Below are 13,980 nucleotides of genomic sequence, written 5' to 3'. Positions count from 1 at the left end.
TTGACGATTTTCTCTTTACAACATTCCGACGTTTGCCTACCCACTGCCATATAACAGTTCATGTCTATCTATGCTGTCTATGATACCAATGGCTGATGCCGTGATCAAATGCTTCGAATTCATTTACTCTGACACGAGACACCAAATCACAGCAACATCAGTGATCACGTAATACTAGATTCGTAATACTAGATACTAGATTCGGCTTCATCCGTCTTCAGAAACCACCAATGAAAACGAGAAGCAGGCATTTGTATTGGTCGCCTACTGACTAATAAACAACGAAAGCAGCCATCCAGCAACCACTTGACGCAAGAACTCATCAATCGGACATGGAAAAGGCAGCGAATGTAAACCAAGTGCACTTAGCTTATTCAGTGCGCAACAGACAAAGCAGCATACAACACGGCTGTTCAAAAACATACGGTCATTCCAAGCGCGATATCGTCTGCCAAACGTCACATCGCCTACAGCCGAACAAGAAGTCCTCTCCATCATAAATGCTTACAGCACGTAGGTACGGTCACAGCACTTCCGCTCCTAGCACGGAGCCCACCCCATGTACGCACCAGCTCACAGCTCGCTCGTCTGACGCTTGGTGATCGTCGAGAGACCTGATCCGCTCCTAGAGACGCGATAGTAGCGGTCGACATAGTCGAGGCGACTCAGCACAGCGAGAAACTCCTCGTCATGAGTAATGATGACCAGCTGGAAGTTCTTCTGAACGACACGCTTACGCACGATCTCCTCCAAGGCCACGGCCAGACTCTGAATGTTATCACGATCCAGGTTGGTGGTTGGCTCGTCGAGTGCCAGCATGCCACAGTTGACGCCAAACGTCTCCGCCAGCGCCATTCGTATGATGAGCGAGGCGAGCACCTTCTGTCCCGCGCTGCAGCGCCCGCGCATCTCCAGTTCCGTGCGCTGTTTCACCATCACCACGCGGTAGTTGTACGTGGTACGTTTCGACGCGTCCCCCGTCGACTGGTCCGTCTTGATCTCGATGTAGTCGATGTCGTTCCCTCTGTATGTTGCCATCCACAACTCCTTGATGATCATGTTGATGCGCTCCATGCGTTTGCTGTGAAAACGGATGATTGCGTCGTCCAGCGCTTTGGCATAGACTTGCAGATCTTTCATGGCCAGGTTGTTACAAGCGAGCTCCAGGCTCTTCTGACGGTAAATGCTCTCCGCATTTCTGAACTGATCTTGACTGAGTTTTGCACTGCGGTCGCGTATCACATCTTTGATTTGTTTCTGCGCGCCCTCCTCACTGAAGACGGTCTCCATTATACGAGAGTGCTTGATTTCCTGGCGGTGACGCTCCTCCTTAACGCTGTGCATGTCATATCCCTCGAGTTGGCGGTCGAGATCAGCGACTTTCTGCTCCAATTTTACAACTTCTGCCTGTTGGCGTCGCAGCTCCTTGTGATCCTCCAGGTCGCGCTTCCGAGTATCTTGCGAGCGCAGCTCATCACGAATCCTTTCGACATTCTCAGACACACGAGTCTTCTCCTGTGCGATTTCGCGATCAGCTTCTGCTATGTCACGCAGTCGCTGCCGCACTGACATCAGTTTCTGTGCTTTGTTGTCCCGTGTGTATGCCAAGACATCGTCGTTCATGGCTTTCAACCGACCTAGTTCCACACGAATGTTTTCGACACGGCTCCGAACATTATCCTTCCTAGTTTGGCCATCGCTTTCCACATGTTCGCGATTGGCAGCAGCTTCTAGGCACTTCGTTTCCAGCTCGCGCACTTCTTCTTCAAGTTTCTCCACCTCGAGGCGAAGTATCTTGTTGGCTTGTTCCAACTCCTCGCGACGTCGCTCTAGCTGACTCTGATCGGCCTGCAGCTTCTCAAGACGGAGTCGCTCTGCGCTCGCACGGTTACGTTCGTCACCAAGCTTCTGTAGTTCGATTCCGTGCTGACGAAGTCGTGTTTCATCACTTCGACGCTGCTCACGTGCGGCAGTCACACAGGCACGCTTCGCTTCCAGCTCAGACCCGACTGCTTCCACAGATCGGTCACTCAGCCGGGCGGGAAGCTGGGCACGCAGTCGATCCACATCGGCCCGAAGACGGCGTACATCTTTTTCTCGCTCATCGATGCGACTCACATCAGTGCGCAGGTCCTCAGCAAGGCGACGGCTGCGATCGGCTTCTTGCTGCTGACGCTGTAGTTCAGCATGGGACTGCTGCAGGCCAGCCAGTTCGTTTTGGGCCTGTTCTAGCTGCTCTCGTGCACTCGGCAGTTCACTATCTCGAAGTTTCACCAAACGTTCCTGTTTGGGTCTTAGCGTCAGCAAGTCGTCATACCGGTCTTTGGCGCGCCTCTTCTTTTCTTCTGCTTCCAATATTTCGCGAGGCAGACCGTCCATTTTACGCTTCAATTCATCCACCAGCTCAGCAGCCTCGTCTTGCGATTCGAAGTCACGGTGACAAAGTGGGCATGGCTGCGCCAGTTCGAGCTTTTCCACATACCGGGCGTTGAGAAGCTGCATTGCCACCAGCGATCCATGATGTTTCTCCAGGTCGGCAGCCTGGGCACTGATCTCAGTAAGTTCAGTTTCCAGGTCGGCTCCTCTTAGCGTCGCGTTCAGTTCGGTCTTCTCAGAGTTCAGGTCACGTTCCAGCGCTGTCACGCGTTCCTGCAAATGCCGTTGTGTCACCTCTTGAGAGTTGATTTGTTTTTGTGATCGCTTCAGTTCGGCATCTTTCTTGTTGTACGTCATCAACAAGTTTGTGCACTTTGCTGCCAAATGTTGGCTGAGCTTATCCTGTGGAACGTCAGCCATGCCCAAAGCACTAAAGCTATCAGCATTTTTGTTCATCAGCCTTCGAATCTCTCCTTCCTTTTTCGTCAGATTTTCTTCGTGGATGCTGAGCTCCTTTCTGACAGACAAGCTAGCATGGATCGCGTCTTTCTCCGCTTCCAGAGTACGAATCTCCGTTTCGAGCGCTGAGATTTTCTTCTCGTTGTCCTCCAGCCGAGCAGTGATCTCACCTTCATTTAGTCCCTCCTTCACTGACTTCAGTTTGGCATCTATTTTCGCCAAAGCCGTGTCTAGCTCCTTCAGCTTCGACGTTGAGCCCCGGGCAGCAACAAGCTGCTCATGGATCTCCTGCGCTTCCGCGTAGTTGGCTGAAAGCTGGGTCTGTTTGTGACCTCGATTCGACTCGAGCTTGGTCTTCTCGACCCGAGTCGAGTCTAAGTGGGCCTGCGCTTGCTCGATGAGGGAGCCAACTTCATTGTTGACTCGTTGTTGTTCAGTTTCTTCTTTTCGCACAGATTCTTGCATGAAAGTTACAGCAGCACGCACATCTTTTTCAGTCAGTTCACCGCTTGTTGTAGGACCATCATGTCGATCATACAGCTCACGCACGAGCAAGTCACGATCCCTTCGTAGCTGGCGAAAACGCTCCTCCTCAGACTCGAGCTTCCCCCGCTCCAGTGTCAATTTTCCTGCTTCGTCTTTCTGAAGTTTCACTTTCTTTTCGATGTCGTCAAGAGTCTTTTCATCTCGAGCAGCTTCACGCTCCTTCCGAGCACGCGAAGTGACCAACTCCTGCATCATTTCATCCAGTTCATCTTCTGTCACATCTGGGTTCACTTTCAGGCAGCCTGGACGTTTCAAGTTCTGGTCCAAAGACGACACGCTCTTCTTGAGTTCACCGAGCCGCGTCTCTTGCCTTGCTTTTTCTGTTTCAATGCTGCTTGCTTCTTTTTCGATCTTCTGAAGTTTCCGCAGCTCAGCCACAATGTTGTCACGATCTGCCTTGCATTTGGTTACCTTGTCTTCGCTGCTAGCAAGGAGGTTCTTTTGATCTGATATCTCCTTTTTCAAATGTTCGGCTTCAGTGTGGTCTTTCTTTGAGCTTGCTGCCTCCACCTTCTTGATCTCAACTTGATGCCGAAGACTTTTCACATGATCTCGCATATTTTTTATGCACTTCAGGTATTCAGTGGCATCAAATATTGCGTCAAAGCGCTCCTTCAGCTTTTTGCCTTCATCCAAAGGCCAATTCGACTCTTCCTGGTGGCAGAAAATCACGTAGTTGAGGATGGGTTTCGTAACTCCCAGGGCAATGAACATTTCAGCCTCCATGTCCGCACACTTCTTGTTGACACTGATGCTCTCCCCGTTGGCCTTGACCTTCGTAAGCGTGCCATCGAGAGTCTTCATAGTGATGGTTTTGGCCTTTTGGGTGCCTTCGAAAATACGCAACGCAGTCATCTTCTCCCCACGAACGTTGGTGAACAGCAGCTTCACCTGTGCCTTGACGGTGACTTCCTTAGCTATCGCTGGGTCGTGAACGAACGACTGGCCCCGGCTCGAGCCAGGAGGCATTTCACCCGTAGTAGCATACTTGAGTGCCTCAATGATGGTGGTTTTACCACAGCCATTTTGACCCAGGATCAGAGTCAACGGCGAAAGGAACTTCAGATAGCCACGGTCTTGTTCTTTTGGCCCGAAACTCCGTATCCCCTGGATCATAACAGCATCAAGAGAAGACATCCTTGCAGATCACCCTGTAGAAGGAAGAAAATTACCGTCATTTGTCTAAATCATACTGTAGGAATAGTAACGCATTTTCCATACAGTACATATTTACTTTTATCATGTATCTAAAGAATTTGATTTTGGGTATTCGGTCAACATTGAGATTTGCTCTTGCTCTAATGCTCTTGTCTTTGGTTACCAAAATATGCTAAACAGCACTGAACTGAAATAAAGACATCTGATGCGCCTTTAGCAAAAGCGAGCGGCGAACCAAGCAACCAAGACATTGTGTGAGCGGACACTCAAATCGCGCAATGAAACAACTGCACCATTATCTAAAAAGTTCCTCTACAGTGTGCTGTACACTCTGCATATACAGCAGGGTACATTGTATGACACATTGGACAGCAGTGACGATGGTTGACAATGGACAGACATACATTCAAGAATTATCCCTCGCCCGGCGAGGGGGGTTAATGCACCCCCCCCCCCCGTAAGGGTTCTCGCGAATAACGTAAAAACGGCAGCGCGTAGCGCCGCCAAATTAAGCATACCTTCTAGAGCAACCTTTTGGCACCTAACCTTAAAATTTCAGGTATCAGTTCTTTCAGGTCAGGTCACAAAAATACAAAAACTGATATAATGTCATGGGAAAATCGGGCTAGTTTAGCGGCAACTAAATGACACGGGTTTTTCGTTAATAATGTGAGTGCAATGGCACGTAGCGCTACCAAATTTTAGACTCGACTTGGGGCATCCATGTGTCACATGACCTGGGAGTTTAAAAGTTCCCGTGACCTCAGGTCAGGTCATAAGGTAAAAAGAACGGTACATTGTCAAAGCGATACTAAAAATGCACCATTTTGTTCATGAAAACTAGAGTTCATCATAGATTTGAGTCAAACTTGCAGGATATGCTTAGCTCACAGAGTGCTATCATAGGAACTACAGTTTTTTCAAATTCGGTTGACCAGAGGTCATCTAGAGGTCATGACAAATTTTAAGGAAATTTGCCCGAATGGGTCTAAATGTCTACAGATGAGATATTTGCGCTCCTTTTTAACGTTTTTTTCTGTTGTACTACCTTCAGTTATATCTACTTGGTGTTTGCAAGCTGCAAGACCGCACGGGTCGGGTAGACTGGCCAACTAAGGTCAAACTACGTTTTTGCTAATAACTTGGCACACAATGAGGCTAGATCTTCAAAAAAAGGTGTCATTGTGTTCCTTGCGATCAGGCGATTCGAATGATATGTAATTTGATGCACTTTGATTAGCTTAAACGTAATTAGTTACTTAAAGTTCACTTAATTTTTAAGAAAATTTAAGTTCACTTACACTGGTAACACAGTATATCATTCGATGCGCATGGACGTGCTGAGTTCACTGGTGCTTTTATCTTTGCTCTACCTTAGGCTTTATTAGATAAAAAGATATAAGCAAAAAACTGTTGGCGTGTTTTAGCGAGATTTTTGCATTTATACCCCCCCCCCAAAAAAAAAAAACTCCCTAACTATTGAGCTAGAGCAACCAAACTTGCACAGGGACGAGATCTCCTATGGGCCCACCTACCCTGTAAATTTGGCATTTCTAAGTGCCATAGGGGGAGGGGGGACCATCAAAGCGTCCAAGACCGCAGCATCCAAAGTACGCAACATCGCCATACCCATATCTAGTCACGTGACGACCAGTACCTAAGAATCAAAAGTTTTCCCTTTTCCAATGCCTTCCATGGGCCAGGTCAAAATCTTGGTCACATGGTCTGCACATGCAAATTTCAAGAATATTGATCATAACACCCCAGATGCCCTGCTTTCACTATCCACCAGCTTCATAAATGAGCACTCAAAAAGCTGGGTGGTGTTTCACCGGTGATAGCAGCACGCTGCTATTCTGCTGACGTCACACTTGTGGTAGGTTGGAGCAATGGGCTTGTTGACATCTCCAAGGAAACCCAATTTGACATGTAGCAGCATGCTGCTATCGAGTATCGCCGGTGAAACACCACCCTGATTATTTTGCTAAGGGTCCCTGACCAAGGCCCCAAAGCCCTAATCAGGGCGCTGTTTGGCGGCCGGCTAGTACTCTAGACAGCGCACATATACGTGCTCGTTGCCCCGGCAACGTGCTATTGACCAATGAGAAGCGTGCTCCGGGGGGGGGGGGGCACAGGTACCATAAGGTGGGGCTATTTGAGACAGTGGGGCTATTTGAGACAGTATTTAAAATTGTTATAAAATACAAATCAATTGAAATGTATGCTTAATTTTAGCTCAGGCGATTTACTGCTCGATTCCACACCTCCCTGTGCAAAAATATCACACAAAAATCAAACGATCTTCATTTTATGGGGATTTTAAATACTGTCTCAAATAGCCCCACTTAACGGTAGGTATGTGAAAAATCACAGTGACATTACACTTTCCTCGCCTCTTATTGGTTAATAGCCTGTTGCCGGGTCAACCAGATGTATGTGAGCGCCGGCAAGAGTACTAGCCGGCCGCCGAACAGGGCCCAAAGCGCTGTTCAGTCGCTGTTTTTATATCAGGATAGGTGGGCATCGTTCCCCAAAATTGTAACTTCGTTACTCGTTCCTCCGTTCCCTCAAAACGTGACTTCCGTTACTCGTTCCTTCGTTCCTATGCATATAATGTAACGGAAGTTCTTTTAGTCCGTTACTCCGTTACAGCAAAATAAAAAACGTTAAAATGTTGTTACGGAGCGAGCGAAGCGAGCGTAGTCTTTCCCAGGCATCGGTAGGATTGTGATTGCAGGATTGCAAAATCCTGATTGCATTCCTTTTTGGTGGATTGCACCTGGATTTGAAATCCATTCACAAAAACAGGATTTGATTGCGGATTGGATTGCATCATACTTCCAATTTTTGCAATCCAATCCGGATTGTGTTTGATTAGTGCTTTGAAATGGTTTGTTGCGATTGAAAATTATGAGATCTGCTTCATCGGCTTAATGTACTTTGCTATCAAGGGCTTTACATCGAAACTTGAAATAATTTAAACGCTTTTAATTTAACCCGCACCCGGCTGGGGTTCCTGGCTTTCCACGCCCTGCTGGGGGGGGGGGGGGTGTTTGAACACCTCCCCTTGTAACTCGGCTCCTTGGCCACGTAGCGATACGCGGAAGGCGGCGTTCGAAAGAGCGTAAAAAATAATGACGAAATCACTTCGGTCAATTTTTGGTAAGGTCAAAGGTGAGGTCACCAGAGGTCATTGAAGGCAAAATTTCGCCGATTTCCAGGTCAAATGTCGAAAATTTCCAAGAAGCCAACGCATAACTCGGGAACCAATAGAGCTACAGCGCCGCGGAAAAGTGCATTCGATAGCCCTATTAACGCCCTTTCTGAGCAATTCCCTCAGATTTGACCTAACGTCAACGGTTTTGCCTGCAGGGGGCAAAAACTGCAAAAATAGCCGATTTTTTCGGACAGTTTTTCTTCAATAACTTTTGACCTAAGCCTTGTACGAGCTTACTTTCACCGGCATCGTGTTCCTCTCGTCAAGACGCATCGAATGAACTATTACTTGACCTTGAAAGGTCAACTTGAAAATTTGACCTCAGGTCAAAGTCATGACCTGACCGGAAAGGGTCATGTTGCATATCAGTCGATCCGTATCGTCGAGCTGAACACATATAAGGCGTTTTCATCGCTCTAGCATGCCTCTATCAAAAGTTATTTACGAAAAACTGTTAGATACCATTCGTGACCTAAGATGACCTCAGGGCACAAACAAGGGTCACGGACACCATTTTTATGTTCAGTGTGTCTAAACCACTTGTAATTCGGTGTTTGGGAGTGTTTATAATGTCTTTCGTCCAAAAGAGGCGCATTTCAATTTTCTCCCATTGACTTATAATGGGGAGGTCGCAAAATTGACCTGACCTTAGGTCATCGATGCCAAAATTCTGAGATATACATTTTGTACATGCTATTTCTCTTAGCAATCGCTGAAAGTTTCAAAGCGATCGGTCATTCGGTGTAGCTATGACAGACATTGAAACTTTTTATGAGGTGAGGTCACTTCAAGTGACCTGGTGACCTGACCTTGAATGACCTTGGTCTGAAATTTTCACAACATGTGTAGAATTGATGTATGATAAGGTGTACCAAAAACGAGATATTGAGATATTCGCGAAAAACCACAAGGGGGGTGTTCAAACACACCCCCCCAGCAGGGCGCGGGTTAAACCCTCAAAATAATATACGCTGATGAACTACATAGGAAGGGCAAAATTACGTATTTGAGGGCGAGTTTAAAAATATAAAACACTGGTTGGGTAGAGGTTTAAATGTGGGGGTGTTTGAGGCAAAAAATATTTCCCATAAAATACCCGTGCCTTAGATGGGAATTACTCGCAAGACTAGGTACTAGAAATGGGTGATTTGGGGATGAGGGCACGACCCTATGCCCACCTCCCTCCCCCAGATCCACTCCCACATAACACACACATATCATAACCATGTGGTAACCATATGGGCATGCCCATCTATTTCACATGGTGCCCACATGGGCTGCCCATATGGGCACCACACATATTTGGAAGGTGTTTCTGCATGGTAACCATATGGGCTGCCCCATGTGGTAACCATATGGGCTGCCCCATGTGGTAACCATGTGGGCTGCCCCATGTGGTAACTATATGGGCTGTCCCATGTGGTAACTATATGGGCTGCCCCATGTGGTAACCATATGGGCTGCCCCGTGTGGTAACCATATGGGCTGCCCCTGTGGTAACCACGTGGGCTGCCCCATTTGGTAAGCATATGGGCTGGCGGGCTGCCCATATGCAATCAATCGCAGCTTGTCGCAAATGGCAGATTATCGGCTTTCCCACGCGAGGACCCCATATACCACCTATTGGTTGTAAGTTCTTTTGCAGCTCGTTTTTCATCCCTCCTCGTACATCGATAAGTTAATAGTTACGAAAGTTTTATTTCAGCGTAGGTATATTCACTTCAATATTCAGATGACAGACACTTGACATGAGATGAGAGACATGTTACACGGTGCCGCCCTCGTTGCCAGCGTTAGCGTCACGTTCAATGTTCCTGCCGTTGCTGCTGCCAAGGCCATATATGTAAGTTGCTGTTGCCACCGCCGGCGCCGCTGCTGGTGGTGCCGCCGCCACTGCCGTTCCTGGTGGATCGAAATAGGTGTTTCAGTGTCACCATCCAAGTCAGTATTCACAAAAAAAATTGTCTGAACACAAATATTTCTTTTAAAAAATGTATATATTTCTTTTTAAAAAAAATCTAAAAAAAATATTTCTTAATATTTATATCACAGTCAATAGCTTTTCAAGTCATCCACACAACACGTCACAGTCACATCATATCATATCATCACAAGCTGACATCACGCCACGTCACTGAGTCACTCACGTCGTCGGCCGCCGTTCCGTTTGCCTCCAGCTACACATCTTGAGCGAGGATGTCGTCCGTCGAGTCTCGTATCGCGTATTATTGCTGGGCTGAACTTCATGAAGGCTGAAATTAAATGTCATTCGTATAATCACAATCAGGCATTATGGCCAGATGTGTAAAGACGAGCCAGTCTTAGCAAAAGGATAGAAATAGTGAGGCTATGGGTTAATTCAGTGAGTATCCTATTTCAGTTCAGATATTTTAGTGCATATCACCTACATATTTAGCCGTTAATGCTTGTTGCAATAATTCGGATCAATTTTCTGATTATAGTTAAGTACACAACATGGCAGAAACTTACATTGTCAGAAGAGGAGACGGCAGACGCACGACACTACACACTCAACACACCCATCTGCACCCCTTGGACGGGCTTGAAACTGGTAGCGACACAACGCGACAGAAGGGGACGCCCGGTCTCCCCTCACCGCCTCAGGCGAGGATCGTCCCGGGACGCCCGGGACGCCCGCCGCCGGCCGTACAGTCTCGAAAACAGACGGTGGTCACTAAATTCCAGTAGGTACAGTCTCTAAAAATCACAGCGCACAAACGCACTAGAGATTAGCGTATCTGCTATAGAAGCCCACGATGCACTTTTGCGAGCCCTGTGTGAGGCCGTGGGCCCATTGGAGTCGGAGTGCGGCCAGCGCGTACCCCAAGAGGCTGATTGGCGCCTTAGGATCTCACGGGCCCGTGGAACTCTGCACTCGAGAGGGGAGGGGGAGTGGGGGGGGGGGGTACGTGGCCCTGTAATCTTGTCAACACAACAGCGGGGCAACGTAGTATCGATATTGAATCGTAATGCTGAAACTCTACTTTGTATCAATGTTAAATCACATGTCGAATCTCTCAGCTTCAGCACACCTAGCCCATCTAAAACCCATATGGTTACCATGTATTTCCAGCCCATATGTTTCCCATGCCGAAGTGAGCCCACCTAGCCCATCTGAAAACCATATGGTTACCACGTGGGCAGCCCATGTGTTTACCATGCCAACTGAGCCCACCCTAGCCCATCTAAAACCCATATGGTTACCATGTATTTCCAGCCCATATGTTTCCCATGCCGAAGTGAGCCCACCTAGCCCATCTAAAAACCATATGGTTACCACGTGGGCAACCCATGTGTTTACCATGCCAACTGAGCCCACCCTAGCCCATCTAAAACCCATATGGTTACCATGTATTTCCAGCCCATATGTTTCCCATGCCGAAGTGAGCCCACCTAGCCCATCTGAAAACCATATGGTTACCATGTGGGCAGCCCATGTATTTCCCATGCTGAGGTGAACCCTTCTAACCCATATGAAGCCCATCCATCCTATCTAAAACCCATATGGTTACCATGTGGGCAGCCCATGTGTTTCCCATCATCACGTAAGCCCACATATAGCCCACCTAAAACCCATATGGTTACCACGTGGGCAGCCCACGTATTTCCCATGCCCATGTAAGCCCACCTAGCCCATCTAAAACCCATATGGTTACCATGTGGGTGTGTTATGTGGGCTAGTGCACATAATAATACAACAGGATTGCAAAAAAGGATTGCGGATTTGATCACAATCCAAGTGAAAAAAGGGGATTGCGGGTAGGAATGCAATCCACTTCGGCACTAGGAATGTGGATTGGGAATGCAGTCCTTTCAAAAAGGATTTTACCGATGCCTGGTCTTTCCTTAGATTAACGGAAATTTTTGAGTATGAGCGGCCGGCCGGCCGGCCGTGGTCACGCTTTTGCGAGGCTAATATCTCAGCAACCACTTGACCGATTTACACGCGGTAATTTTTGTAGGGTAGCTTCATTCCTTCTACCAAGTATTGGACTATTCCTGATGCATGTGGGTGACCACTGACCCCCTATGCACGTGCCACGTGCAAAACGAAGAGGTGTCCGCTTTGTAATTGTTGCAATATCTCGGTAACTACTTGGCCGATTGCGCTGAAAGTTGGCATGTAGGTAGGCACCCACTAGGCACTGCATATCCACGTGCCAGATTTGGGGCGCTGCTGCACGTGCGCACGTGCAGGGGTCGTTTCCAGATCTCGAGAACGGCTCGAGCGATTGCGCTCAAATTTGGTAGGTACACAGTTAGGGACCGGTTAGTAGGGTGCCGTGCACAAGTCAGTTGGGACCCATTTTGCACGTGCGCACGTGCAGGGTGCCGCTTCCAGATCTCGAGAACGGCTGGGCCAATTGTGCCCAAATTTGGCACATCGCTAGAGACCGGTTAGTAGGGTGCCGTGCACAAGTCAGTTGGAGGTACCCCCTCGCAATTTCGCACGTGCAAGGCCCACCCTCTCGCTCGCTCCGTTAGTCGCTCCAAAAGGCGTTATACTGGTGTATTTCACACATTTTTGAGACCATTCTGACACAAACTAAACCTACCGAGAAAGCGGAATGCCCACCAAATCTACCAAGACAGTGGGCACTGATTGGACACTTAACCTTGGAACGTCTGGTGGTACTGATGCGCATCACTTGTCCCCGGCCAGATGCCGGTTGCCCTTCACGAATACCTACTAGACGTTCCAGGTTGGCAACTGAGAGCATAGGCGGCGGAACGGGGGGGGGGGCACCGGCGCACAGTGCCCCCTTTGATTTTGGCATTTTAACATTAGCCCTATGTTCGTTGCATGGAAAGAATGGGACCAAAAGTCGGCAGTGCCCCCCCCCCTCCCTTGATTGAAGATGTTCCGCTGCCACTTTCTGAGATGGTAGCTCTTTTTGCACGTAGCACATCTTTTCCCATTGAGAACATGCACTCTACTGAGGCGCTTGAAGGGACGCCCGTGTTGAATTTTGTGAACACATACTGCAACGCCAGCTCATTGCGGAAGGCCAGTACACTGTACACTGAGGCCATCTTCCGTCTTCAAGTCAGGGCCGCTCAATAATCCACTATTCCGCTGCTGCATGAATGCACCAGTTGGGTTAGCTGAAAGATCAACCCGCTCGGACAACGAAAAGTAACGGAGGAACGAAGGAACAGACTAAAATGTTAGCTTGTAACGGAGGAACGAACAACCAATGTAACGGAAGTTACTTGGTCTGTTACCCTTTTTAAAATGTAACGAGTCCGTTCCTCCATTCCTAAAAATTGTAACGGCGTTCCGGAACGGAGGAACGGATCGTGCCCACCTATGTATATCAGCGTGCTGTCGGTTTTCCCCCTATATTTATAAGGAAGTTACTGCTGACGCTTCTTGGCCTCTCATTGGTCTAATGAATACACCAGTTGAATTCGACCAATGAGGAGCCAAGAAGTAGCAGCATGCTCGCAGCCTCCTGATAAATAAACGGGGGGCAGACAGAGCTCATATTTCATGAGCTATTTTTTTTTATTTGATCCATGAAGTAGAACAATAACAATAAGAGCCTATTCACCTTTCACTAGCCTATTGGCTTTGTGTTGTGTTGTCAACCTATCCAATATTCACAGTTCACACTCTCACTCCATTTTCAATCAGTACAAAAAACATGAAACTGATTCTCGATTATTACTGGCCCACGTGTCACAACAGTAACTTTACTACTCGCATTTCGCGCTAGATTTAGAAGCGCTCGCGAAACCAATGTTCAAAAAATATCCAAACTCTGCTGATTACGTCATTAGCCGGCACCAGCCCGGGTTTCGGCGAATGAGTAAGCTGTTTGGAACTGGTTTGGAAAACGAAGATCTGCCGACTCGGTACTTCGAACATACATTGCGCTGCATTTGTAGCAAGAAGTATGGCCGTGATTCGTGAAACTGCCGTCTTATGATTCGCCTGCACCACAGCCGGACTTATGCCTCATCAGCCGTGCCGTGCCTCAACCGTAGTTCAGCCACAGTAAGCCAGAGCAGCTACAAGGTAGCCGGACCTGGCCGTAGGAAGCCGGACTTGAGCCGTGGCAGGGACCCGGACTCAGTGTTCCATTTTTCAGACTTTTTGGTGGCAAATCACACCTAATGGGGAAAATATTTTCATCCCTAAAATACGAATGACCGACTTTATTTCATCTCTGAAAAAAGTTTCATGTATTCCCAACAGC

General features: G+C 48.0%; 1 protein-coding gene across 2 annotated transcripts; it reads right to left on the bottom strand.

Annotated features, from left to right (window-relative positions):
• Positions 1-231: 231 nt before the first annotated feature.
• Positions 232-13,592, bottom strand: LOC122384344 (DNA repair protein RAD50-like). 2 transcript variants are annotated; one of them, XM_043371671.1, is made up of 2 exons: positions 13,554-13,592; positions 232-4,532 (listed from the first exon to the last, which is right to left on the bottom strand). In XM_043371671.1, exon 2 carries the CDS (start codon positions 4,516-4,518, stop codon positions 574-576), a length of 3,945 nt encoding a protein of 1,314 aa, XP_043227606.1. In that variant the 5' UTR covers positions 4,519-4,532; positions 13,554-13,592; the 3' UTR covers positions 232-573. The 2 variants fall into 2 exon arrangements, with proteins under 2 accessions (XP_043227606.1, XP_043227605.1); XM_043371670.1 differs by lacking the exon at positions 13,554-13,592 and adding an exon at positions 13,333-13,506.
• Between the last annotated feature and the right edge of the window lie 388 nt (positions 13,593-13,980).

The sequence above is a fragment of the Amphibalanus amphitrite genome, unplaced genomic scaffold, assembly GCF_019059575.1.
Source record: "Amphibalanus amphitrite isolate SeventyFive unplaced genomic scaffold, NRLGWU_Aamphi_draft 000187F_arrow, whole genome shotgun sequence".
Classification (NCBI taxonomy): Eukaryota; Metazoa; Arthropoda; class Thecostraca; order Balanomorpha; family Balanidae; genus Amphibalanus; species Amphibalanus amphitrite.
The sequence above is the reverse complement of the archived record's forward strand: the minus strand, read 5'-3'. Positions and strand labels throughout refer to the sequence as shown.